This window comes from Microtus oregoni, unplaced genomic scaffold (genome assembly GCF_018167655.1).
Source record: "Microtus oregoni isolate MIOR12 unplaced genomic scaffold, Mior012 000019F_ref0000042, whole genome shotgun sequence".
In the NCBI taxonomy this organism is placed as follows: domain Eukaryota; kingdom Metazoa; phylum Chordata; class Mammalia; order Rodentia; family Cricetidae; genus Microtus; species Microtus oregoni.
This window is the reverse complement of record NW_024543078.1, coordinates 4,479,095-4,503,381: the sequence shown is the minus strand read 5'-3', so window position 1 is coordinate 4,503,381 and position 24,287 is coordinate 4,479,095. Positions and strand designations below refer to the sequence as shown.

The window sequence follows — 24,287 nt, the reverse complement described above, 5'->3', positions numbered from 1 at the left end:
CCTCAGCTTCCCCGTGCTAAGGCAACAGGTGTGTCCACCCTTCCTGTCACTAAGACTGTTCCACCAGAAAGAGCGCAGGGATAGAACCGAGTTAGCCTGACTAATGCCAGTGCTTCCAAATGTCCTAGAGCCGCAGAATCGGCGTTTGCGGAGAGCTGGCTAGAAATCTGAATCTGAAGCCTTCCTGCCACAGAACTGCTCCCGGTAAAAGCTGAGAGTCTTGGGGAATCACAGGAAGGAATGAGGTCATGAGTACTCAAATCAAGTGGAAGCAAATTAAAAATAAACAAAACAACAACAACAAAATTTTCCACCTGCAATTGGAAAGTCACGAAGGGCCAAGAGACAGGATCTAGACATAGTTAAGTCAATACTGATATAAAGGATAATGATCTTGGGAGAGTTCAGGGGTGGAATCTCCCTAGAACCCTTCAGTGAGAGACTGGGGCGTGGTCAGAGTGGAGCCCGTCTAGAATCCCCCAGTGAGGGGCTGGGGGCGTGGTCGGGGTGGAGCCCCGCCTAGAATCCCCAGTGAGGGGCTGGGGGTGTGGTCAGGGTGGAGCCCCGCCTAGAATCCCCCCAGTGAGGGGCTGGAGGCGTGGTCGGGGTGGAGCCCTGCCTAGAATCCCCAGTGAGGGGCTGGGGGCGTGGTCAGGGTGGAGTCCCGCCTAGAATCCCCTAGTGAGGGACTGGGGGCGTGGTCAGGGTGGAGTCCCGCCTAGAATCCCCTAGTGAGGGGCTGGGGGCGTGGTCAGGGTGGAGTCCCGCCTAGAATCCCCAGTGAGGGGCTGGGGCGTGGTCAGGGTGGAGTCCCGCCTAGAATCCCCAGTGAGGGGCTGGGGCATGGTCGGGGTGGAGTCCCGCCTAGAATCCCCAGTGAGGGGCTGGGGCATGGTCGGGGTGGAGCCCCGCCTAGAGTCTCCAGGGTGTCAGCCTCTGCGATGAAAGGAAGTTTGGCAGCGGGTGGGTTGCACAAAGGGCACAGCCCCCACCCCCACCCCTTAGTGAGTGCGCGCAGTGTTTTCTGAGCGCCTACGCTGTGATCCCCGGGGTTGGTGCCGTGGGGTGCATTCCTAGGTAGGCCTCTGGGTGCTCAGGGGTTAAGGCCTGTCCTGCCACGTGAGAGTACCTTGCGACAGAGCCACACGCCCTCCCACCTGCGGGCGGCCTCCTGCACTCACCATTGCCCAGTGTCGCCGGCTCCACCCGACACTGGGATGCGCCCTCCCGCGCGTTCGCTGCGCTCTGCCAGGGCACCGCGGTGAGCAAACAGGTCATCCGGCCTGAGCAGCCAGCTTGGGTCTCCTCCCTGACACCCATGCCAGACGTGCATCCAGGACCCGGCTGCTACCACCCACCCTGCCCCCGCTCAGTCTTCCAGACGGGTAAGTCTCCAGCCAAGCTCACCCGGAGGGCCACATGCATGCAGGTGACCCTACCTCGGGCTCCCGGGACCCCCAAGTTGGCTCTGAGTGCTCCTCGGGGGAGCCGGAAGCCGCCATCCTGCGTGGGCATCTGACACAGCTTCCGAGGCTTTGCGCGGCTGCAGTTTCTGCCCTGGCACGGTGCCCGGGACGCTGCAGCCGAGCCTTCAAAGGGTCATTGTGAGCGCAGGTGCCGGGCAGGGAGGTGGGGACAGCGAGCTGGTCCCTGATCCCCTAGCCCGTGAGGGAAGTCTGGTGGACTAAGTCCGGGTTTTCCTGTAACTCTCCCAAGGGTCATCCCGAATTCCCAAGGCAGAGGGATGCCACCTGTCCCGGGTTACACAGTGTGGGGACCCGGACAGGACGGGGCTGGAATTGTTTGCTGAGGGGGATGGCAAATGCCTGACAGGGAACCAAGGGGGCGACAACAGGAATTGGTTGCTTCTGGGTCATTTGCCCCCAAACAAGGAAGGAATGAAGAATTCCTTCAGGAGGGTGTGTCCCGCCATCCGAGGTGACTTTATTCCGGACCAGGAAGGCTCAGGTGGCAGGGTGGGTCTGGCGCTGTAGTTTCAGCTGTCGACCACAGTGTTAGCCCAGCCTCAGTTTCTTATTCTGCACCACAGAGAAGCCAAGGCTACACTCACAGTTGCTGAGGCAGGCGGTCCCCATTCGCCACAAAGTGAACTGAGAGGCCCAGAGAGGGTCAGCCACTTCCCTGCAGATGCACAGTAGAGTAAGACTGTTCCCGAAGGAGACCTCGGAGCTGACCCCTCCATTCGGGCACTTCCGTGTGGCCCCGAGTCTGGGGAAAGTCCATGCAGGGAATTTGGGCTCCGTCCTTCCTCCTGGGCCTGGCCGGGTGCCAGGGAGGCAGTGTTTGCTCAGGGTAGAACCCAACACCCTTGGGCATGGCCAGGTCAGTGGGATACGCTGCTATGGAGACAGGCTGCCTAAGCAACGACGTGCGTTTATTGAGCGTTTACTGTATGCCGCCATGTATATCGGGAGCAAGGCTCAGAAATTCAGTTTTATCTTTTCAATTTTTTGGAGACAGGATCTCAGGTAGCCCAGGCTGGCGTCTGTCTCCTTAAGTAGCCAAGGGTAACCTTGAACTCCTGACCTCCCTCTGACACCCCTGGCTGCACACACGAGCCCCTGCCCAGAAGTTTATTACTGAAGTGGCTCTTGGAGCTACGAACCGATTGTGAGCTAGAGACACTGCCCGTCAGGCGCTCGCCCATGAGTCCCCCTTATTCCTCAGGGGCCTTGCGTCCAGCTGCACCCCTGAGCTGTTCCCACTATTCAGAATGAGATCTGAGCCGGGCGATGGTGGCGCACGCCTTTAATCCCAGCACTCGGGAGGCAGAGGCAGGCGGATCTCTGTGAGTTCGAGACCAGCCTGGTCTACAAGAGCTAGTTCCAGGACAGGCTCCAAAGCCACAGAGAAACCCTGTCTCGAAAAAAATAAGAATGAGATCTGGCAAACAGCAGGCACTCCATAAATGCACAAATGGCGCGGTGGTACAGACAGCTGCAGACTGAGGGACCCCCTCTCCCCCCAGTTCTACATGGTGAGCTCTGGGCCAGCCTGGTCTACGTGAGACTAGAAACAACAACACCCCTAATCGACAGGGAGCTGAGGAAGCCCGCAGACTGTTTGATGACTTGGGGGGGGGGGGCAGGGACCCCGTCTAGACCCGCGACGCCCAGTTCCACTCCTGGGCTCCGCGTGCCCCCTGCTGGCCGAAGCTGGAATTGCAGCCCCAAGTGCTAGGCTTTCTGAGAAGGGGAAACTGAGGCAAGGAATGAAGCGGCCGGGGTTCTTTCTGGAATCCCGCTTGCTCCAGGGTTGGTCTCCGGGTTCGCCCACCCCGGCGGCCCCCACGCCCCACCCCCCTATACAGCCAAACCCTGGCCAGAGACGCCAGAATCTGCCCTAAGTGACTCAGCTTCGTAAATGTTCCTCTAAACCTTGGAAACAGGTGCAACTATCATTCCCATTTCCAGAAGGGGAAACTGGGGCACAGACCCACAGTCCACCCTCCCACCCTGCCGTACAGGACGTGGTCTTTGGTTTTAGCTCGGAGACTTGTGGTCAGCTCCACCTTGACCGACACTGCGGTCGCGGCCTCGGTCCGGACGAGCCCTTTGACCTTGGGCTGGGCGGCTCCCCCGAACGCGGGGAAGCCGGGGAACCTGACAAGGGTCTCACTGTAGCCCAGGCTGGCCCGGGCTCACTCTGTCCTGAGGGGGCTGTGCAGTTCCCGGAGCCGCCCGTGGGCGAGGGAGATTCGAACTCAGGTCCTCGCGCTCTCACAGCATCCGCGCCGAGGGGGCGGGAGATCATCGCTGCCCCCGTCTCCGCAAACTCTTAACCGAGCTTCAGAGCCCCATCTGCCACGTCCCTGCCCGCCACACGCCGGCCTCGTCGCCCTCTGCATCCCGCCGACCCGGGTGCACCCCGAGCGCGATGTGTGACCGGCCCACGGGTGGGACACATCAGCCCGGGCCGGTCCGCTCAGCCCCGGCCGCCGGCTCAGCGGGGCTGTGTGGAAAGCCGGGACCGGATCGCGGGTGTAGGGACCGGAGTGGAGGGGCGGGTCCAGTGGGAGTGTCGGGGCGTGGCCCGGTGGGGGCGTACCGGAGGGGCGTGACCTGGTAGGGCTGAAGGGCGGTGCCCGGTGGGGCTGCGGGGCTGCTGGGGGCGGGGCGTGATCGGCGGAGGTGGGGCCTAATGGGGGCGTGCCGGGGTCTGGAGGGCTGCGGGGCGGGGCCGGGCGGGGCGGGACCTGGCGGGTCGACAGGGGAGGAAGACAGGTGCGGCGGGAGCGCGGCCCGGCTGGCCTGCGACCCTCCTGGCCCCCGGTCGGGGCGGACCTACGGTCTCCAGGCCCCTCCCTCTCCACAGAGGGGCGCTGGTTGTCGGGTTCCAGGCCCCCTGTTTGCACCATGGCGGTGAGATTCCAGGCGAGTAGTTCCGGAGCTCGGGGGAGGGAACGGGAGTGCGACCCAGGCTTTCCAAACCTTGTCTGCCTGCTTAACAGCTGGAGAAACTGAGGCCCAGAAGTGGGGCCTAGCCTGGGGCCGCGTAGGGCAATAAAGGTGTGACCCCGCCCTCGAGAGCCCCGAGTTCGAATCCCACCGCGACCGTGAGACCCGCTCGCACGTGATAGATAATCGGGCTTTGTTCTGTTCTTGGCCGCTGGCATTTATAGAGCACCGACTGTGTACAGACTTTCAGGAGCCTGGAGGGCGGGGTGATTGTAGCCGGCTCTGGGGACCCTGGGGGACTTTGCTCTTCAAGCACGGAGTCCTTCACTCCCCAGGAGGATAAACTGAGGCAGCAGCTGCTGGGTCACCTCACTGCTAGCTTTGTGTCCGCCTGGGAGGAATGACCCTCCACGGACCTGTTCCTAGCCCTGCCCCTCCTCCTGCCACCTGGCCCGCGGGGAGGGACAGCAGGGAGCCAGTGTCGTCGTCCTGGTCCCCCCACCCCCACCCCCCGCCGAGCGCGCCTGCAGGTGACAGGGGCGGGGCCGAGGGGCTGGGAGCAAGCGGTTTTAAACCGCCCTGCTCTGGTTTTCAAGCTCTGGTCCCTAGACCCCCAGCCCGGCCTGCCGCCCGCGCCCAGAGTCGGGGCATCCCCAGAGTAAACGGGATTAGATTGTGACACCCCAGACTCCAAAGGGAGGGTGTCAGATGTGCGTGTGGGAAGCAGAGGAAGAGACCGTGGCCACGGGGCTCTGAAGGCTGAAGAGGAGTTTGAGGAGGGCTGTAGCTGCTAGCAGGTCGCCTGGGCTTCCTGGTGGCTGGGTCCGGAACTCACACCTAAGCGAAAGGGCGAGAGCCTGCAGGGGACTGCGGAGAAATCCGTAGGAGTGCCAGGGACTGGCAGCCAGGCTCGGGCTAATCCTTGGGGAGCCCCTGAGGGTTTTCGACCCTCGGGGGACCGGTCCACACCAGCGGGGACAGGCTCGGCAGGTCTGGACAGGCCCGGCCACCTGCCTCCCCTCCCCCAGCAGCCCAGGCACCCTCAGGAGCCTTATCTTAAAGGAAAGCAAGAAATAAAAATTCCACAGCCGGGGACCTTTCCCAGCGCCTGAAGAAAGTCAGCCAGGGTTTGTGGTGCCTGTGGCACCCAGGAGCTGAGGCAGGAGGATGGCCATGAGTTTGGAGCTACCTAGGCAACGGAGCAAGAGTCCCACGCCCGCCCCGCCCCCCAAAAGCAAACTAAAGCCCAGGGATCAGAACTGGGGAGATGGGGGGGTTACACAGCTTCGCAGAGGGGGGTTACAGCTCAGCAGAGGGGGATCACAGCTCAGCAAGGGGGTCACACAGCTCCGCTGAGGGCGGGGTCACAGCTCAGCAGAGGGGGAGTCACACAGCTCAGCCCAGGGGGTCACACAGCTCAGTAAGGGGGGTCACACAGCTCAGTAGGGGGTCACACAGCTCAGCAGAGGGGGTCCACACAGCTCAGCGGGGGGTCACAGCTCAGCAGAGGGGGTCACACAACTCAGCAGAGGGTCACAGCTCCGCAGAGGGGGTGTGTAGGCAGGGCACGTTGGGTTCTGTGACAGTAAGATGCCGTCCTGAGGGTTTTAGCTGGGGGGGGGGGGGGGAGGAAGCGTACCCAGGGCCATCTCGCCCAGAAGCCCGGGAGCTGGATGGAGGCTGGTGTTTGGGGGCAGGCAGGACGCCCTTGTGGTTGCCGCCGAGGAAGGTGGTCTTCTCAGGCCCCATGAGCCTGTCCCTGTCTCCGTAGGTGGCAGACATGGAGAAACTGACCATCTGGGAACAGCACACGGCCACGCTGTACAAGGTGAGCTGCGGCCTGCCCCTGACGGAGGGGGAGCCCCTGGGCCCAGGAAGTAACGCCCTGTCGCCTGTGTCCCTCAGGACCCCCGCCGCGGCTTCGGCATCGCCATCTCTGGAGGCCACGACCCCGACAGCAGATCCGTGGTCGTGTCCGACGTTGTGCCCGGAGGCCCGGCCGTGGGCAGGCTCCAGTGAGAATCGGAACGCGATGGGGGCGGTGGGGGGCAGCATAAGGGCCAGAAACACCCCCCACCCCACCCCCGCACCTGCAGCTCCGTCCACAGGGCCTCCTGTCCCTAACACTTCCTGGTCCCAGAGGCAGGGCAGAGCCCCAGGGCAGGATGGCAGGGAACTGGAACAGAAAGATTGCAAACAGGGTTCCTGGAATCCCGTGGACAGAGCCATGGGTGATGGAGGGAGGGAGGAAAAGACACAGAATACACCGGAGGGCAGGACGGAAAAAGCAAAATATCTACTTAGAACCAGTCTGGGTACACCAAAGAATGGCCACGGGATGGGTGCAGCCCTGAGCTTCCTCACTTGGGCCACTCCCTCAGGACCGGGGACCACATCGTCATGGTGAATGGGGTCTCAGTGGAGAACGTCACCTCTGCCTTCGCCATCCAGATTCTGAAAACCTGCAACAAAACGGCCAACATTGTGAGTGGGCATAGGTTGGGGAAACTGAGTCCACACTCAATAAGCCAGGAGGTCCTGTGATACTGGCAGAAGCATATATAATTCCGTTAGCATGTTTTTCTGGGGGTGCTGGAAAGGAAATGGAACGCAGGATAGGGCATATTGAGTCTGTGCTCCGCCCTAACCACGCCCCCAGCCCCTCACTGGGGATTCTAGGCGGGGCTCCACCCTGACCACGCCCCCAGCCCCTCACTGGGGATTCTAGGCGGGGCTCCACCCTGACCATGCCCCCAGCCCCTCACTGGGGATTCTAGGCGGGGCTCCACCCTGACCACGCCCTCAGCCCCCTCACTGGAGGATTCTAGGCGGGGCTCCACCCTGACCACGCCCAAGCCCCTCACTGGAAGAATCTAGGCAGGCACAGCTCTTTTTTCTTTTTATTTTTCTCAGTCTCTTTTCCGAAATCTTTCCTTTTTTTTTTAGACTTATTTATTTTACATATGTGGATGTTTTGTCTGCCTGGACATCTCTCTGCCCACCAAAAGAGTACACACCATGAGACCACAGTTACAGACAGTTGTGAGCTGCCTTGTGGGTGCTGGGAACTGAACTCAGGTTCTATGAAAAAGCAGCCAGTGAGCTAACGGCTGAGCCCCCTCTCCAGTCCCTAATTTTTAAGTCTTGATCCCCCTGCCTTGGTCCCTTGTATAGTCGGAGTGGCCATCCTGGACTGATGGGAGAAGGACCTCCTCCTGTGTAGCTGGTGTGCTGGGGCAAGAGCCCACAGTTGTGCTCATATCGGGACCCCTCCCCCACAGAGTCACACGGGCCCAGTCAGATGACAGCTTTGGTGCTGAGCCCAGAGTGGGGCTGGATTCCCTAGGGTCCACTCTTCCTGCCTCTTCTGACGTCTCTCCTCCCTCCCACAGACAGTGAAGCGCCCTCGCAGGGTGCAGCTACCTGTCACCAAGGCCAGCACATCACCGAGCCACCAGCTCTCAGACCGGGAGGAAGTTGACCATGGCCAGGGCTATGAGGGCGACTCCTCCAGCGGTTCTGGCCGATCTTGGGGTGAGCGTTCTCGCCGAACCAAGGCAGGACGCCGTAGCCGCGTGGGTAGTCACCGGCACCAGAGCTCGGGTGGTAGATCCGAGCCCAACGGACTGGACCTGGTATCTGGCTACAAGCGCTTGCCGAAGCAGGATGTGCTCATGAGGCCACACAAGTCCGTGCTGGTGAAGAGAAGAAACAGCGAGGGTGAGGGGACTGGGTTGGACCCCAAAACAGAAAAAAAAATCCTCAGGCGCAGGGAACATGGTGGATGCTCCCCTACGCTCCCTCCACCTAGAATCCTCCAGTCAGGGGGTGTGGCCAGGGTGGACCCCGCCCACTTTAGAGGCTAAAGCAGGAAATTTTATTTTATTTTATTTTTGTTTTTTGAGACAGGGTTTCTCTGTAGCTTTGGAGCCTGTCCTGGAACCAGCTCTTGTAGACCAGGCTGGCCTCAAACTCAGAAAGATCCGCCTGCCTCTGCCTCCTGAGTGCCGGAATTAAAGGCATGCGCCACCACCGCCTGGCCAGGAAAATTTTTTTTAAGACTTATGTATTTATTATTATGTGTGCAGTGTTCTGCCTGCATGTGTTGCTGCAGCCAAAAGAGGGCATCAGATGGTTATGAGCTGCCATGTGGGTGCTGTGAATTGAACCCAGATCCTCTGGAAGAGCAGTGCTCTTAACCTCTGAGCCACCTCTCCAGCCCCTAAAACAGGAGGATTATATGTTTTTTTTTTTGTTTTTTTTTTTTTTAAACATTTTATTTATTTATTATGTATACAATATTCTGTCTGTGTGTATGTCTGCAGGCCAGAAGAGGGCACCAGACCTCATTACGGATGGTTGTGAGCCACCATGTGGTTGCTGGGAATTGAACTCAGAACCTTTGGAAGAGCAGGCAATGCTCTTAACCACTGAGCCATCTCTCCAGCCCCAGGAGGATTATATGTTACTTCAAAGTCAGGTTAAATGATCTTGGTCTCCTGGCTAAAGAGTTCCCTCTTCTCCCTTCCAGAGTTCGGAGTGAAGCTGGGTAGCCAGATCTTCATAAAACACATCACAGATTCTGGTCTCGCTGCCCGGAACCGCGGGCTGCAGGAAGGAGACCTTATCTTGCAGGTGAGGCCAGGATTATGCTTGAGGTGGGGAAACTGAGACCAAGGCGGGCAGTGCCGTGCTCCCAGCACCAGGAATTATTTCCAATCCTCCTGTTGTCTGTTTCGGGATCCCCTCACCAAGCCAAATGTTTCCAGTCCCCCCTCAATCCCATGCTGCTTCTCGACACTCGGGTTGTTTGTTTCTACCGACCCCTCTCAGATCAATGGGGTGTCCAGTGCGAATCTGTCCCTGAGCGACACACGGCAACTCATCGAGAAGTCAGAGGGGGAGCTGACGCTGCTGGTGCTAAGGGATAGCGGGCAGTTCCTAGTGAACATCCCTCCCGCAGTGAGTGACAGCGACAGCTCCCTTATGGAAGGTGAGGAGGGCAACTCCAAGCTTGGCTCCCGGAGACTCAGAGAGGGATGAGAACTGACCTCAAGCCTCGCAAGTCCACAGCGGCACAGCTGGCTCTTTAGGGCCTGCGTGGTTCCCAGTATGACATGAATGCCAAGATCAGGTGCGACCCTGGCTGACTCCCTGCCCCTCCTCTACAGACATCTCAGACCTGACCTCGGAACTGTCCCAGGCGCCCCCATCCCACATCCCTCCACCACCTCTGCAGAGTCAGCGGAGCCCCGAGGCCAGCCAGCCAAGCTCTTCGATGTGAGTGCAGGGTGGTGGCTGTGAGAGGCCAGACCCTTGCTCTGCCTAGTTGCAGGGGTGACCCTACGTCTAGGGGGGCCCATGCAGATGCACCCTGACTTACTGGGCTCTCGTTTCACCCAGGGAGAGCCCGCAGCCCCGGAGGCGGGAACGGTCAGTGGATTCAAGAGCCGTTGCTGAGCCAGGTGAGCACTCAAGGCTGCACTCTTCCTCACCTGCAGCAGTCATGCTAAAAGCCAGGCAGGGAGGGGAGACGAGGGACTGGGGACATGGTCAGGGGATCCCCCACCTAGAATCACCCCCCCCAGGAGCTGCGGGGCGGGGTCAGTGTTGTAGTTGGAGCGGCGGGGCTGTGTCCCCAGCACCCGGCCGCCCACATGGCTAGCTCTAGATTATGCCCTGAAATAATTACACGGAAACTGTATTCTTTTAAACACCGCTTGGCCCATTTCTATCTAGCCTCTTCTAGGCTAGCTCTCGCACCTGGACTAGCCCATTTCTAATAATCTGCTGTAGCCCACGAGCTGGCTTACCAGGAATGATCTTAACGTGGGTCTGCCTGGAGTGGGAGAGTCATGGCGACTCTCTGACTCAGCTTCTTTCTCCCAGCCTTCCATTCTGTTTACTCCACCCACCTAAGGGTGGGCCTATCAAATGGGCCTAGCAGTTTCTTTATTGCTTAACCAATGAAATCAACAGATTGATATATGACACTACCACATCAGTCAGGGTGGAACCCTGCCTAGAATCCCCAGTGATGGGCTGTGGGCGTGGTCAGGGTGGAGCCCCGCCTAGAATCCCCAGTGAGGGACTAGAGGCGTGGTCAGGGTGGAGCCCCACCTAGAATCTCCATTGAGAGGCTGGGGTCGTGGTCAGGGTGGAACCCCGCCTAGAATCCCCCAGTGATGGGCTGTGGGCGTGGTCAGGGTGGAGCCCCACCTAGAATTCCCAGTGAGGGGACTGGGGGCGTGGTCAGGGTGGAGCCCTGCCTAGAATCCTCCAATGAGGTGCTGGGGGTGGAGCCCATCTGGGTTGGGTCTTTGCTCTGTGCAGTATTTGCATTCTCTGAAAGAATGAAGGCTGCGGGTTTCTTGTAGAGTATCCTGGAGAAAGCCGCTATGACATTTACCGTGTCCCCAGCCAGCAGAGCCTGTCAGATCGTGGGTGAGTATATTAGATGAGCATGTGATTCCAGAGGTCCCACATCCTGCAGCTGTCCTCCCAGCCCATATAACCCTAACTCCCCGCTTGTGGAATGTCAGCACCCACTGCCACCATGGCCTGATCACCCTCCTCTCTGGTAGCTACAGCCCTGACACGCGTGTCGTGCACTTCCCCAAGGGTGCGAGCATCGGCCTGCGGCTGGCTGGTGGCAACGACGTGGGCATCTTTGTGTCCGGGGTGCAAGAAGGCAGCCCAGCCGATGGTCAAGGCATCCAGGAAGGGGACGAGATCTTACAGGTGACACGGGACAGCAGGCCCCGGGAATGTGGCCCTGGGTCCTCCTGGTAGCCCAGGCTGGCCTGCAACTTACTATCCCTGAATCGTTGGGATCACAGGCCTGCGCCCCATACCTGACTTTTTCCATGGGTGGCAGGGATTCGAATTCAAGTCTTCAAGCAATTCCCCGCTGAGCTCTCTCACTAACTCCAAGAGTTTTTACATGGTGGTGGGATGGGGCTGGACCCCTCGACACTGCCTGAGGCTTTCAGACTTGGCTGTGTGTACTAAGCCTGGCTCCTCCCTGGATCTGTATGACACTCAGCCATGGGTGAGATCCAGTCACAGAGACACTGGGGAGGCAGTGGCTCAGGTGCCAGCCCCACCACATCACCCGTATCCCTTTTCCGGCAGGTGAACGGCATGCCATTCCGGAACCTGACCCGGGAGGAAGCTGTGAACTTCCTGTTGGAGCTGCCGCCGGGGGAGGACATGGAGCTTGTGACGCAGAGCAAGCAGGACAGTGAGTGTCCCTGAGGTGTCCCCGCAGGCACCAGGACCCCACATGAAAATCCAGACACTAGCCAGGTGGTGGTGGCACACCACCCAACACTTGGGAGGCTTGAGCAGGCAGAACTCTTGAGTTGGAGTCCAGCCTGGTCTACAGTGTGAGTTCCAGGACAGCCAGGGCTACAGTGAAACCATGTCTCAAACAAACAAACAAAAAAAAGCCAGACTCTAAGCCCTGGACCAGCTATGGGGATGTGGAGACAGGAGTATCCCCGGGGTCACGGCCAGCCTGGCAGAGCTGGTGAGTCCAACATCAACCTCTGGCCGCCACCCACCACCATGATGGCACATACCTCTGATCCCAGCACTTGGGAAGCAGAGGCAGGCGAGTGGAGTCCAGCCTGGTCCACAGAGAGAGTTCCAGGACAGCCAGGGCTACACAGAGAAACCCAAGGGGGCTGGAGAGATGGCTCAGTGGTTAACAGCACCGGCTGCTTTTCTTAGAGGTCCTGAGTTCAGTTCCCGCCCAGAACCCACAGTGATCTGTAATGAGATCTGGGGTGCAGGCAGAACACTGCATACATAAGAAATACATGAATCTTAAGAGGAAAAAAAAGCCGGGTGGCGGTGGTGGCGCACGCCTTTAATCCCAGCACTTGGGAGGCAGAGGCAGGTGGATCTCTGTGAGTTCGAGGCCAGCCTGGTCTACAAGAGCTAGTTCCAGGACAGGTTCCAAAGCTACAGAGAAATCCTGTCTCAAAAAACCAAAAATAAACAAATAAATAAATAAAATAAAACAAAGACCCAAAGCTCCAGGCTCCGCAGGGACAGTGCACTGTGTCTGCCCAAGCGAGGTCCCCAGGGAGGGATGGGCCCTTGAGGAGTTCGAGAAGACACCCTCCCCCACCTCTGTCCTCAGTCTTCAAGAAGATGGTCCAGTCCCGCGTGGGTGACTCCTTCTACATCCGCACGCACTTCGAGCTGGAGCCGAGCCCACCTTACGGCCTGGGCTTCACTCGTGGTGACGTCTTCCACGTGGTGGACACTTTGTACCGTGGCTCAGGGTCTGGCTACGGTGGTCGTGGGGGCCTCTGGCTGGCTGCCCGCATGGGCAGAGATCTCCGAGAGCAAGAACGTGGAGTCATCCCCAATCAGAGCAGGTGGGAGGAGCTCCCCAGGCTGCCGCCTCAGTTTCCCCATTGCCTCGGGCTCCCTGGAGTGAGTCACAGTGGTGTGGGCGGGGGTGTGTGCTGCCGCCACTGTATACTGAGCACAGATATGGCCTTATTTATCCATTGATTTCTGAGTCAGAGTTCCTTCCCAGTATCCAACCCCTCCCGGGTACCAGCATCCAGAGGCCCCACATCCCTTGGCTTGTGGCCCCATCCTCTCTTCAGAATCAGCAGCGCAGCCTTTCCCGCCTTCCTCTAAGGACCCACCCCGGACGTCCCCAGTTCAGGGTCCTCAGCCTAACTCAGTCCTGCCTCTCTAGGCCGTGTTCTGTCCCTTATGTCCCCTGTGTTCCCCAGGGCAGAGCAGCTGGCCAGCTTGGAGGCTGCGCAACGGGCAGCGGGCGTTGGCCCAGGCGCCCCCTTGGCCTCCAACCCACGGGCCGAGTTCTGGCGGCTCCGGGGTCTCCGCCGAGGGACCAAGAAGACTACCCAGCGGAGCCGCGAGGACCTGTCAGTGCTGACCAAGCAGGGACACTACCCGCCCTACGAACGCGTGGTGCTGCGAGAAGGTGGGTGGTCGTGGGAGCAACCCTCCTCCCCAGGTCACAGGGCCTCGAAGCCATTGCCTGCCTTCCCCTCGGTTCTGTTGGGTAGCACAAACCGTGCACCCCGCCCCCCTCTGGAAGCTGAGGCAGAGAGATTTCTGTGAGTTCGAGACCAGACTGATCTACAGAGTGAGTTCCAGGACAGCCAGGGCTACGCAGAAAGACCTTGTGTCTAAATAAATTACTAAAAATCTTAATTAAAAAAAAAAAACTCAGGCATGTTTGACTCTCTCGGCCCAACTGTACTCAGTTGGCTGCGCAGCGGGAGAGGCAGGCAGATAGGTGGTATCTCAATAAAACTTTATTTATAAAATCAAACCAAGGGCCAGACACAGTGAGACTGTAGTTACTTGCCAGTCTGTTCCACATCTAGTAGTCCCAAGATCAGAAACAAAACAGAACTTCCTTTGTTTGCCCGCCTTGAACTTGCAGCAATCCTCCTGCCTCAGCTTCCCAGACTTCTGGCTTGAGTACCCTGACCCTGAACCTGACCTTGCTACTTTCTCCACTTCCCAGCCAGCTTTAAGCGCCCGGTGGTGATCCTGGGACCGGTGGCCGACATCGCCATGAAGAGGCTGACAGCAGAGATGCCCGACCAGTTCGAAATTGCAGGTAAAACATGGCATGAGGGCAGCCATGAAGGGGGTGTCTCACCCTCTCCCCCATTCGTGCCAGGGCCAGACAGCATCAATCGATGCCAGCTCCCACCCCTCCCACCTTCCCACCCCCATGCCCAGGCCAGACAGCATCGATCTCACGCCAACCACTGCACTCAATGCCAGGGCCAGACATTGTCAATTGATCTGGGCGCAGTCTGTTGGCCTCTGGGAACCGAGGCAAACACCGCCTTCTCATTTGCTGAAGAGTTGTTCAGTTTTTTTTCTTTATTTTTAAAATTCTGTTTCACTTTTAACTATGAGCATGTCAGTACATCATCCCACCTATGATCCCTGCTGCTTCAAGGCTGAGGCAAGAGGATAGCAGTTTTCAGGACAGCCTGGGCAACATAATGAAACTCTGTATTCAAATCATGTCTCCATCCCAGCATAAACTGGGCCTGTCATCAGGAGTCCAGGGTCAGCACTGACTACATAGCTAGAGGCCAGCTTGGGCTACATCAACTCCATTTTTTAAAATATTAAAAGGGGAAACCGAGGCCCGTGGGTGTGGCTCAGGAGTGAGCGTTTAGCAGGTGGGGTGGCTCTAGGGGGCCGGGAGTCTTAGAGGGCTCCTCACACAGAGAACCAGATAGGACAGATTTCAGGCTGCTCAGAGAGGAGGCCCCTGGAGGAGGCTGGGTGGCATTCAAAGGGCAAAGTCATCTGCAACCCCATTAGTCATCAGGAAATACAATCACTGGGATTGATGTGCGGAAGGACAGAAAGTCAGGCCCCAGACAAGTACAAGGTGGACTATTACTCAGCCAGGAAAAAGAAAGGAAGCCCCATGGGTGGTGGGGTGAGGTCCTCCTTCCCGGAGGCACAGGAAGTGGGAGGGTGGGAAAGGGGCTGGGGTTGGTGTGCAAACTGCGGTGGGGGACACAGTGGATGACATCAGCCTGGTCCCCTGCCTCCTCAGAAAGCGTGTCCCGGACTGACAACCCATCCAAGATCATCAAACTGGACACGGTGCGGGTGATCGCCGAGAGGGTAAGCACGGACATGGGGAACCTGAGGCCCCGCATGGGCACGGAGGGATCCCCTCTGGGGCAGCGGTGCGCTGCGGGCTCCTGCTGGACGCGGGTCTCAGGTCCACACCCCTGAGCCCGCTCTCTGGAGGCTGAGGACCCGAGTTCGAATACCCGGAGCCGTACACTTGTGGATCCGGGTTCCCAGCCACAGCGGATCTCTCACCTGTCCCTTACCCCGCCCGTGACCCAGGACAGGCACGCGCTCCTGGACGTCACCCCCTCAGCCATCGAGCGCCTCAACTACGTGCAATACTACCCCATCGTGATCTTCTGCGTCCCCGAAAGCCGCCCAGCCCTGAAGGCTCTGCGGGAGTGGCTGGCCCCAGCCTCCCGCCGCAGCAGCCGCCGCCTATATGCGCAGGCACAGAAGCTCCAGAAACACAGCGGGCACCTCTTCACAGGTGCAGGAGGGGTGGAGAGGGCAGTACGCGCAGGGGAGGGGGGAGCGTGTAGAGGAGGCGCCAGGGTGACGTCTGCCCTTGTCTTCGCAGCCACCGTCCCCCTGCACGGTACCAATGACTCCTGGTACCAGGAGATCAAGGCCGTGGTGCAGCAGCAGCAGACGCGGCCTATCTGGACTGCGGAAGACCAGGTGCGGGGTGCGGAGAAAGGAGGGCATAGCTGGGTGAACCTCATAAGTAACCAGGTTGTGGCTTCCTAGTACACAGTAACCAAGATTTTGCTTGAGCAAGCTTCTGCCCTTAGGGCTGGACTTTGGATCCGGGACTTTGTAGGATGCATAGAAGTTGTCCAGAGCTGAACCCCTGCAAAGGCACCCATCAGACGTCATGGCCGGGCATGGGGTAGTGGAGGCTGGCATTCAGGGTCACAGCATCCTGTTCCCCACAGCTGGACGGCTCATCCGAGGACCTTGATCTGCCGGGCCGCGGCCTGGATACCAGCTCCGGGGACCTCAGCTGTGACAGTCGGGCCAACAGCGACTACGAGGACACGGACGGCGCCTACACAGACGGCGAGGGCAGCGGGCCCCAGGACGCCGATGAGGAGCCCCTGGTCCCCGCTCTGGCCCGGTCTTCGGAGCCTGCATGGGTGGAAGACCAAGAGGGGCTGAGGGGTCACGGGGGGATCACTGCCGAGTTTGAGACGCAGGTGGGCACAGCCCAGCGCGGTGGGGGAGTGGGACCCTCCCTTGCGCCTGGTCACCCCCTAACCCCCTCTGCGCATGTCAGCGGGTCATGGCCTTTCTCTTCCCTCTAGGCTGGCAGTCGCCATCCCCAGGGCCAGTGGCGCGAGGACAGCATGCGGTAAGTGCCCTTGAGGGACGCAGAGCCACTCCGCACCCCACCCAGTCAGGACTTGAGGACAGAGTCCTCAGGGATAAAGGGATAAGGAAGGGCATTGGGGCTGTGGCTTCTCAGGATGTGTAGGAGTTTGCTTGCAAATTCCAGCCCACAGTTAAATATAGGGCCCTGCCTGGTGGGGTCGGTGGGACAAGGTCACGTTGTGCATCCCCACCTCCTCCTCACCACGCACCCTCACCCCCTCCCCACCGCCGCCCTGCACCCACTTCCGCCCCCAGGACCTACGAGCGCGAAGCTCTAAGGAGGAAGTTCACAAGAGCCCGGGATGTTGAGTCCTCCGATGATGACGCCTACGACTGGGGCCCAGCCACCGACCTGTGACCTGTGACCTGAGAGGTCACAAGCCCTGCCTCCTGCTCCCTGGAGCCTCAGTTTCCCTTGTAGGACCCAGAGCCTCTGACCAATTAATAAACCTTTAATTTTCTTTAACATTAGAAAGTAATATAAGGCTGAGGATTCTGGGGTCCCCGTGGGCCGACAGAAGTGGTGGCCGGAACGAAGGCACGCGTGGGCGGGGCGATCACAGGTACACCGGCTGTTCCTGCCCCGTGAGCAGCCGGTAGGTGGCAGCTGGCATCGTCTTGATGTGAATCTAAGGGTCAGGGGTGATGAGTTAGAGGTGAGGTCCGGGCGATGGCGCAGAGGTGAGGTGGGGGTGACAGGGTGAGGGGCAGGGGTGACAGGCTTTGAGGTCGAGTGATGTCCCCTCTCGCACCTCCCGCGCCTCGGTGAGCAGCTGGATGATGCGCGCATGGGGCATGGCCACCACACTCTGCCCGTTGACCTCGATAATGCGGTGTCCCACGCGGACACCCCCGCGCTCAGCCGCACCCCCACGCAGCAGACTGCAGATCTGGGGGGAGACACGGCGCTCAGGACCCGTCCCTGGGCTGTGGGCTAGCCTCCACCCCACACCCGGCCCGGAGGTCCCGGCCTCACGATGCCGTCCTCCACGCAGAAGCCCAGTTGCTCGCGCACATGGGGCCGCCGGATGACGGCCGTGGTGACCGGAGGGCAGTGGATGATACTCAGTGTCACTGACGAGTGTCGCCGCACCTCCTGAGGGACCCACCGTGCCGTTTAGGCCTCCGCAGGCCTCAGTCTACCCACCCGCTTATGCCCCGGGGGCGTGGGGCTGTGATCAGTGGCACCCCTGGGGCCCGGTCCCCGCGGAACAGCGACTCACACGCACGGCTGCCTGGCAGGCGGCCAGGGACAGCCCCACCAGGCTGGTCCCGTTGATGGCGGTGACACGGTCCCCGATGCTGAGAGCCCCGGAGCGCTCGGCAGGGCCCCCGTGAAGCAGGTTGGCGATGACAGCGGTGGGCAGCAGTGAGCCCCAGCCGGACTCAACCAGGGCGACGCCCAGGGCCTCTCCAGGCCTCTTCTGGATACAGACCTGGGGGCGGGGCCGCGTGGGCTAGCGAGGGCCCTTTGTAGGACAGGGGCGGGGCCAGGATTTGGGGGCGGGGTGGAGGGCTTGCCTGGGCGGGGCCCGAGCCCTTGCTCACCTCCCTGCAGTTCTGGCTGTTGCAGAAGTGGTCCAGGTCGCCATTGTGCGGGTGGCTGGCAGCATCCGAGGGCCGCGTGCCCACTTGGCTGGGGTCGATCCCATTCTCCTGCAGGAACTGGCTGTAGGCAATGCTGAAGGCCTGGCCGATGGCCTGGGCGATAAGCTGGGCCTGTTGGGAGGACAGAAAGCTCCTTCACACCCTACAAAGCCCCAGTTCCAAGGCCCACACCTTCAAGAAACCTCACAGTTTCTGAGTCAGGCTCAAGGAGGGGCCAGGGCTCGGCTGCTTACATCCTCCGAATGGAAGACATGGCACAGCATCTTGTAGAGACGCCGACTGCGGTCCTGGGGAGTGGTCCTCCTGGCCATCCGTCTCCGGGCCATCACGACCAGCACAGGCCCGATGTCTGCAATGTAGGAGATGGTCTGCAGGGCGTGGTCCATCAGGGCGTCCTGTGGACACGTGATGAATGGGCTGGGGACCTCTGGAGATTCCCGAGAGTCCACCACAGCCAAAGCCTGGCCCTCTGGGTACCTGTGAGTAGGCGGCCAGCACCTTGACCCTCTTGGTGGAGATAAAGATGTCCACCTCTGCCATCGGTTGGGTCTCACCTTCGGGGGCCTGTGTGGAGGGGGGTGGGACACAGGGATTGGTGGCCATCCAGGTCACCACGCCATGCAGCCCCAGCAACTCCACCCTGGCTCACCTTGACGCGGTCCACAGCCTCCTGCGCCTGTGCCATGCGCGTGCTGGGCGGCGGGCTGCGCTCCGACAGCAGCTGGGTGGAGCCCAGATATTTCGCAGTGAAGATAACACCGTCCACGAGCTCCTCGTGTCCACAGGGACCTGGAACTGTGGTGACAGCGAGGGGCACCTTCAGGCCCGTCCCGTCCCGGGGATTAGGATAGGCTAGACCCGCAGTGCTCCATCGCCTGTTCCAGAAGGATCCACAGGGCTCCAGCTCCAGTGTCGGCTAGCCAGCTGTGTACCTGCTGCTCCCAGAACTCCTGGAAAGCATCACCCTCAGCAGGACCTGGAGCTCACGGACCCCTCTTCTAGACTAATCTTCTGACCGGGCTGAAAGCCAATGGCCTCACTGTGGTGTCTCAAACCCCTAACATTCCAGAATTAGGCAGGGGCCAGCAAGGTGTCTCAGTGGGGTACAGGGCACTCTGCAGCCAAGCATGACCCTAAGGTCGACCCCTGGGACTCCACACGATGGCGGTGAGAACTGCCTCCCACATGCCATCCTCCAAGCCCCTTCTTTGTCATAGCAATAAATAAATGCAAAAAAGAAAAAAAGAAAGAGGATCAAGATCATTTCCATTTTCTTTTTTTCTTTTCTTTTTTTCTAGACAGGGTTTCTCTGTGGTTTTGGAGCCTGTCCTGGAACTAGCTCTTGTAGACCAGGCTGGCCTTGAACTCACAGAGAGCCACCTGCCTCTGCCTCCCCAGTGCTGGGATTAAAGGTGTGCACCACCACCACCTGGCTTCATGGCCATTTTCCATAGTGACCTACAATTCTCTCCAGACAGCCCAGAAAATCCACAGCATCTCAAAGCCCAGGTCCTTGACAGCCCTCAGGCAATTTCGCCCAGACCCTGTAAACTGCTACACCGTTGAGATCCGCGCTATTCTCTGCCCCTGGCAGCCAGAACACTCTTCCACCCTAGTCTTTCTCGGCTCCTGAGTGCCAGGATCCCTTTCCATCTGAGCTGCTATGCTGACAGACCCTTCCTCAATTCCAGACCACTTTGGTTTTTAACCTTTCTTTAGCCCTGGGCCTATGCAGCTCAGGCCAGTATGGAACCTGCCTTCCATCCCAGCTTCCTGTGTGCTGGAGTCAGGTGGGTGCCAGCATGCCCAGATGCTCATCTGAAACTTCTAGGTCACCCTGAAGCTGACGTAGAACCCTGTTCTTTCTGTGGCTTTAGAACGTTCAGGCCTATGCAAAACTGGGCAAAACCATCAGCTTGGACACTCCTGAGATAAATCATAGCATTAACCACAGTCCTAGAATCTTCTGTGATGCAGGACCACATGGACTCCTTGAGTGGGCAATGAGGATTCGAACCCAGATCCTCATGCTGGTGTGCCGTGTCCACTTAGATACCTCCCCAGATTCGAACCCAGGTCCTCATGCTGGCGTGTCGTGTCCACTTAGGTGTCTCCCAGCCCTCAAAAATTCGCACAAAACTATAAATGCCTTGCCAAATGGTGGTGGCGCACGCCTTCAATCCCAGCACTCGGGAGGCAGAGGCAGGCAGATCTCAGTGAGTTTGAGGCCAGCCTGTTCTACAAGAGCTAGTTCCAGGACAGGCTCCAAAGCTACAGAGAAACCCTGTCTCGAAAAATAAAAACAAAACAAACAAAAAAGCCCTGTAAATGTCATCTTTAGGTCCTAGGAGCACCCTCCCCCAGCAGTCTGGAGCTGGCCTTGTGGACAGTGGTTTCTAGGGTACTTTTCATCCTATATCTCATCTCTAGCCATCCTCTCTAACCCTGCATCCTCACGGCAAACATGTCAAGTTTGGAAGGCTGGTTGTGGGCTGTTCTAGAACATTCTGGTCCTGTGTAAGAAGGGTCACTTACCCTCTGAGACAGCAGGGCATGAGGCCAGGGTCTCAGGGCTCTGGAAGATAGAAGAGGAACAGGCCTGGGTCCCCGGGCTGCCCTGTAGGCCGAGGTCAGGATTCATGGGTCGGGGTGTTACCTGGGCACCCAGAGGTGGCTCTTGCTGTGTCACCAGGGGCACTGTCTCCAGCCAGGGCTCTGGGGAGCTGCTGGAACTCCTGCTGTCTGCTGGCTCTGCCGACACGCCCTCCATCCACCCCGGGGATCCTGGGTCCCCCTCTGGCTCTTCAGGCGGCTGCAGCAAACGGGGTGTGGTCGGTGGAGGATCTGGGGGTCCCGGTTGGGCAGGCAGAGATGTCTCACACCTCAGCAGACCCAGAAGGTCATCCCCGCCTGCGTCGGCAGACAAGAGCCCACCAGCGTCTGTGCTGTCCTGGGTGGCCAGGCCTTGGCCAGTGGCAATGTGCAGGGGACAAGGCTCTCCATCTGGGAACGGGCCACCCAAGTCACCAGGCAGAGCTTCCAGCTGCTGGACCAGCACCTGGACACCAGATGCATCCAGCTCCATCTCGCTCAGGGAGGCAGGTCCTCTGGGTCCCGAGGCCCACTGGGTACTGGAGGGGTGGTCCTCAGGGGGCACCTTGGGGCCTTTTGGCTCCTCCAAGTCCATGGCTGGGAGCCCTAGGGGGTCCTGGGGGTCTAGAAACTCCATGTCTGGAACCCAGGTTCAGGCTGGCTTCGTCACCAGGCTGAAGAACAATGGTGCTAGGTGAAATCTCTTAGGAAAGCCACGATCCAACAGGTGACAGCCTCGGTCCCCATGAGGCCTGCACAGGAAAGAAGTCCCCTTTTCACACAGGAGCCAACCAAGAACTCAGGCACTGACCCTCAGAACTCAGGCTGCAGCCCCCAGAACTCAGGCACTGACCCTCAGAACTCAGGCTGCAGTCCTCAGAACTCGGGCTGCAGTCCTCAGAACTCAGGCTGCAGCCCCCAGAACTCAGGCACTGACCCCAAGAACTCCGGCACTGACCCCCAGAACTCCGGCACTGACCCTCAGAACTCAGGCTCCGGTCCCCAGAACTCAAGCACTGACCCTCAGAACTCAGGCTGCGGTCCCCAGAACTCAGGCACTGACCCTCAGAACTCAGGCTGCAGCCCCCAGAACTCAGGCACTGACCCTCAGAACTCAGGCTGCAGCCCCCAGAACTCAGGCTGCGGCCCCCAGAACTCAGGCACTGACCCCAAGAACTCAGGCTCCGGTCCCCAGAACTCAAGCACTGACCCCCAGAACTCAAGCACTGACCCTCAAACTCAGGCACTGACCCTCAGAACTCGGGCACTGACCCCCCAGAACTCAGGCTGCGGCCCCCAGAACTCAGGCACTGACCCCTAAAACTCTGGATCCGGCCCCCAGAACTCAGGCACTGATCCCAGAACTCAGGCACTGATCCCCAGAACTCAGGCTGTGGCCCCCAGAACTCAGGCACTGAGCCCCAGAACTCAGGCACTTATCCCCAGAACTCAGGCACTGACCCCCAGAACTCAGGCACTGATCCCCAGAACTCAGGCTGCAGCCCCCAGAATTCAGGCTCCGGTCCCCAGAACTCAGGCACTGACCCTCAGAACTCAGGCACTGATCCCCAGAACTCCGGCACTGACCCCCAGAACTCAGACTTCAGTCCCCAGAACTCAAGCACTGACCCCCAGAACTCAAGCACTGACCCTCAAACTCAGGTACTGACCCTCAGAACTCAGGCACTGATCCCCAGAACTCAGGGTCCGGCCCTCAGAACTCAGGCTCCGGCCCCCAGAACTCAGGCTCCAGCCCTCAGAACTTAGGGTCCGGCCCCCAGAACTCAGGCACTGACCCTCAGAACTCAGGCACTGATCCCAGAACTCAGGCACTGATCCCCAGAACTCAGGCTGTGGCCCCCAGAACTCAGGCACTGACCCCCAGAACTCAGGCACTTATCCCCAAAACTCAGGCACTGACCCCCAGAACTCAGGCACTGATCCCCAGAACTCAGGCTGCAGCCCCCAGAATTCAGGCTCCGGTCCCCAGAACTCAGGCACTGACCCTCAGAACTCAGGCACTGATCCCCAGAACTCCGGCACTGACCCCCAGAACTCAGACTTCAGTCCCCAGAACTCAAGCACTGACCCCCAGAACTCAAGCACTGACCCTCAAACTCAGGTACTGACCCTCAGAACTCAGGCTCCAGCCCTCAGAACTTAGGGTCCGGCCCCCAGAACTCAGGCACTGAACCTCAGAGCTCAGACACTGACCATCAGAACTCAGGCACTGACCCCCCAGAACTCCGGCACTGACCATCAGAACTCAGGCTCCGGTCCCCAGAACTCAGGCACTGACCCCCAGAACTCAGGCACTGACCCTCAGATCTCAGGCTCCGGTCCTAAATCTCAGACACTGGCCTCGGGTCGCCCCGTCTGGTCCCGCGCGGGCGCAGTACCTGTGCCTCCGGCCCGGGATGACCAGGTTCGCCCGTCCTTGCTGGAGACTCAGCAGCTCTCTGGGATCCCAGCTTTGGATCCGGATCTTCAAGCTGTGCACCTCCCAGGAATATTGCGCACGCGCAGCCTCACGCTGCCTGTTGGGAAATGTAGTCCTTACATGCGATCTCGGCAGACAGACGCACAGTGGGGTTGTAGAGTTAATAATAGAGTAGCACGGGTTCAAATCCCAAGACTCCAGGCAAACTGGCTTTTTCTCTGAAATGGGGTTCCGCATCACTCCCAGGTGCAAACAACCGAGGTGGGACAGGGAAGAGACACGGCAGGGAACTAGAAAAGTGAACATGAAGATCTGGGGAGAGAAGAAAATTGTGGGCAGGAGTTGGTGAGGACCAACTTCCGGTTTGGGTCCCAGGAGTGACACATAACTTCGCAACCTAGATTCTAACTGACACTGGAGCTCACACCATGGTCCACAATAACAGTCCCTAAGCTTGACTGTAAGAGGGCAGCGGGTTAGGGTGTACTAATGAGTCTATTTCTTCTTGAGATATAGTCTCATGTAACCTAGCCTGACCTCAAACTCCTGATCCTCCTGCCTCTGTCAAGTACTGTCAGCCTGGAACAAAGGACTTCGACTGAGCCCTGGTCACCACCTCCACTTTCTTCTTTATTACAGGCCTGATTATGTAGCCCAGGCTGGTCTAGAATTCGCTATGTAGACCAGGCTGGCTTAGAACTCACAGGGATGCACCTGCTATGCCCAGATCATGGGGTCCCCCCAACACCAAGTAGAAGACCGAGTCCTGCGTGTAAAAGCACAGAGCCTTTACTCTTACACTAGTTTGCAACTCGGTTTCTCCATGTGTCCAGCGTATTGGAGTGACCTGAGAGCCCAGGGCTCAGTTAGAGTTGGGTTTTATAGTAGTAAAGGTGGGGGTGAGGGGTTTCTGAGGTTCAGAGCCTCTGACTGGATGACATTTGTCTAGGGGTGTCCTGGTGAAAAGCGATGGCTGTGTGCTGGCAGGAGAGCCTATCTACAGCGGTTGGAACATTGGGAATTCCTTCGGATGGTCTGTTTCTGGGTGGGGCCTGGGTGGTCTCAGTTTGTGGTCTGTATCGGAACCAGGGTAAACTACTGGAACTCAGGCCTCTATTGAGCTTGTCATGGCTGGGTCCCACACCCCCCCCCACTACCTCCCACATGCTGGAATTAAGGTGGCACACACCACACTTGGCCACCTTATGTCTAAGCCAAGGTGCCACATAGCCCAGGCTGACCTCAAA

General features: G+C 59.1%; 2 protein-coding genes across 4 annotated transcripts; one reads left to right on the top strand and one right to left on the bottom strand.

The window, feature by feature from the left end:
• The first annotated feature begins 1,089 nt into the window (after positions 1-1,089).
• Positions 1,090-16,871, top strand: Tjp3 (tight junction protein 3). Its single transcript, XM_041669060.1, has 21 exons — positions 1,090-1,385; positions 6,190-6,246; positions 6,324-6,433; positions 6,800-6,902; positions 7,811-8,138; positions 8,950-9,053; positions 9,252-9,411; positions 9,590-9,698; positions 9,822-9,883; positions 10,796-10,862; positions 11,003-11,159; positions 11,553-11,661; positions 12,568-12,808; positions 13,178-13,389; positions 13,942-14,037; positions 15,004-15,074; positions 15,306-15,516; positions 15,607-15,707; positions 15,965-16,225; positions 16,334-16,380; positions 16,656-16,871. Exons 2-21 carry the CDS (start codon positions 6,199-6,201, stop codon positions 16,756-16,758), a joined length of 2,700 nt encoding a protein of 899 aa, XP_041524994.1. The 5' UTR covers positions 1,090-1,385; positions 6,190-6,198; the 3' UTR covers positions 16,759-16,871.
• Apba3 (amyloid beta precursor protein binding family A member 3) lies at positions 16,835-23,111 on the bottom strand. 3 transcript variants are annotated; one of them, XM_041669064.1, is made up of 11 exons: positions 23,000-23,111; positions 20,665-21,352; positions 20,544-20,583; positions 18,658-18,803; positions 18,486-18,572; positions 18,242-18,403; positions 17,949-18,119; positions 17,624-17,836; positions 17,377-17,496; positions 17,153-17,290; positions 16,835-17,029 (listed from the first exon to the last, which is right to left on the bottom strand). In XM_041669064.1, exons 2-11 carry the CDS (start codon positions 21,235-21,237, stop codon positions 16,958-16,960), a joined length of 1,722 nt encoding a protein of 573 aa, XP_041524998.1. In that variant the 5' UTR covers positions 21,238-21,352; positions 23,000-23,111; the 3' UTR covers positions 16,835-16,957. The 3 variants fall into 3 exon arrangements, with proteins under 3 accessions (XP_041524998.1, XP_041524996.1, XP_041524997.1); XM_041669062.1 differs by having other exon boundaries at positions 20,544-21,352; XM_041669063.1 differs by having other exon boundaries at positions 20,544-21,352; positions 22,921-23,072.
• Between the last annotated feature and the right edge of the window lie 1,176 nt (positions 23,112-24,287).

Excerpts from the sequence above, each read along its gene's own strand:
- Tjp3 (XM_041669060.1), top strand. The coding sequence starts at position 6,199 with ATGGAGAAACTGACCATCTGGGAACAGCACACGGCCACGCTGTACAAG. Across the intron at positions 6,434-6,799 it reads CCGGCCGTGGGCAGGCTCCA|GACCGGGGACCACATCGTCA; the intron begins GTGAGAATCGGA and ends CCACTCCCTCAG. Across the intron at positions 11,662-12,567 it reads GACGCAGAGCAAGCAGGACA|TCTTCAAGAAGATGGTCCAG; the intron begins GTGAGTGTCCCT and ends CTCTGTCCTCAG.
- Apba3 (XM_041669062.1), bottom strand. The coding sequence starts at position 21,237 with ATGGAGTTTCTAGACCCCCAGGACCCCCTAGGGCTCCCAGCCATGGAC. Across the intron at positions 17,291-17,376 it reads TCTGCGTGGAGGACGGCATC|ATCTGCAGTCTGCTGCGTGG; the intron begins GTGAGGCCGGGA and ends GTCTCCCCCCAG. Across the intron at positions 17,030-17,152 it reads TGCTCACCGAGGCGCGGGAG|ATTCACATCAAGACGATGCC; the intron begins GTGCGAGAGGGG and ends CCTGACCCTTAG.